The sequence below is a fragment of the Cyprinodon variegatus genome, unplaced genomic scaffold (genome assembly GCF_000732505.1).
Source record: "Cyprinodon variegatus isolate N-32 unplaced genomic scaffold, C_variegatus-1.0 Scaffold1775, whole genome shotgun sequence".
Lineage (NCBI taxonomy): Eukaryota > Metazoa > Chordata > Actinopteri > Cyprinodontiformes > Cyprinodontidae > Cyprinodon > Cyprinodon variegatus.
The window spans coordinates 38078-39478 of NW_015152228.1; the positions used below are offsets into that span (position 1 = coordinate 38078).

The 1401-nt window shown below is 43.2% G+C and overlaps 1 protein-coding gene across 1 annotated transcript in view; it reads left to right on the forward strand.

Annotated features, from left to right (window-relative positions):
• LOC107104522 (ADP-ribosylation factor-binding protein GGA3-like) overlaps positions 1–1153 on the forward strand; it is a 25044-nt gene extending 23891 nt beyond the window's left edge. Inside the window, exon 10 of the mRNA XM_015404526.1 lies at positions 931–1153. Coding sequence (XP_015260012.1) covers positions 931–1153 — 223 coding nt within the window. The remainder of the gene's footprint in view (positions 1–930) is intronic.
• Positions 1154–1401: the final 248 nt, after the last annotated feature.

Genomic DNA, 1401 nt, shown 5'->3' on the forward strand with positions numbered 1-1401 from the left:
TGACGTTAAGTTACTCATAAGTCGTGGCGTCTAGCTTATCTTAAACCTATGAGTAAAGCCTGGTTTATGCTTAGAAACCAGGTCCTCTGCGTGTGACAATCTGGTGAACCTCCCCAAAAGTTTGGGTGACCATAGACAGTGCCACGGACAGGAGGCCTCTGATTGGTCAATTCTACATCCGCTCTACACTATGCGTATTTCCTGTTTGGTACCTAAAGGCAGAAACTCTGGCTGTAGTGCCGTCCATAACGCCTGGTACACCTCAGACACTATCCCAGACACCATGCAGGACGCTAGTTTGTAGCTCCGTGCGACGGTCTGTTGGTTTGCACCTGAAGCTAAAACACGAAGCGCCACGGCCAGTCTTTTGGGAACACTCACGGGTGAACTGTGTGTCGTCCGGCGTTGGATGAGGGGCTGTAGACGGCGAACAAACTCATCAAACTGACACACGGATGCCCACAATCCTAGCTAGTTCCTGTTGTCCCTGGATAGATCTTAAAATTGTCTCCCTGGAAAAAAAAAACAGCAGTAATCATGCTACAATGTAAAATACAAATATAAAAAGAAATAAAAACAGCTATAACTCCTCACAACTGATTTAAAAATACAGAATAAGTGTTCATAAACTTTAAATTTCAGCTTCAGGTTTTCTGTCACAGAATAAGAGCGAGTTTGAATGTCATTGCCGTCATTTTTTATGGCCTCCAAACGGTGAGCATTAATAAGACCTTTCTGGTTAATTCTTTGACAGTAAGAATAAAATAGCAAAGTAGTGAAAGGATTATTTGACTACAACCTTCAGGCTGATTTTTATACTTTAGAACACAGAATAAATAAAAAAGGATTCTTCTTTTCCCTCTCTTTGCAAAAATCCTCAACGATGACTCCCATCTTTTCAAAAAATGGTGATATCTTATTTCCTCCCAGTCACAGTGGCAGCTCCACTTCAGCGATGACGGCCGGGATGCCAGGATGGTCGACTCCTCCGACTCTCCGGAGCCTCTCTGACGACAGCCCCCTGCTCCGCTCCATGTCCCCTATTCAGCCCCTGAGCCAGACCAGTCCAAGCAAAGGAGACGAGGCGTCCCTGGCTGCTGTTTTCGTTCCGCTGGAGGCCATCAAACCAAGTGAGTTTATGAAAAGATCTTAATGACATCTGCTGGATTTGTTCTAGTACTTTCTTACCTTTTTATTACTCATGTTTTCATGAACAAAGAGAGGCTCCTTAATAAAGTGCTCTCAGCTAAACTTCCAAAAAAGTGAAAAAAAAACAATCGACTTCCCATCCAGGAAACATTCTCAATTCAAATTTCTGGATTCGCAGTGAGTTTGAGTCTTTATATAAACAAGACCCTGTATCTCTTGGAAACATGTAAATTGAAACCGATGAATGGGTTG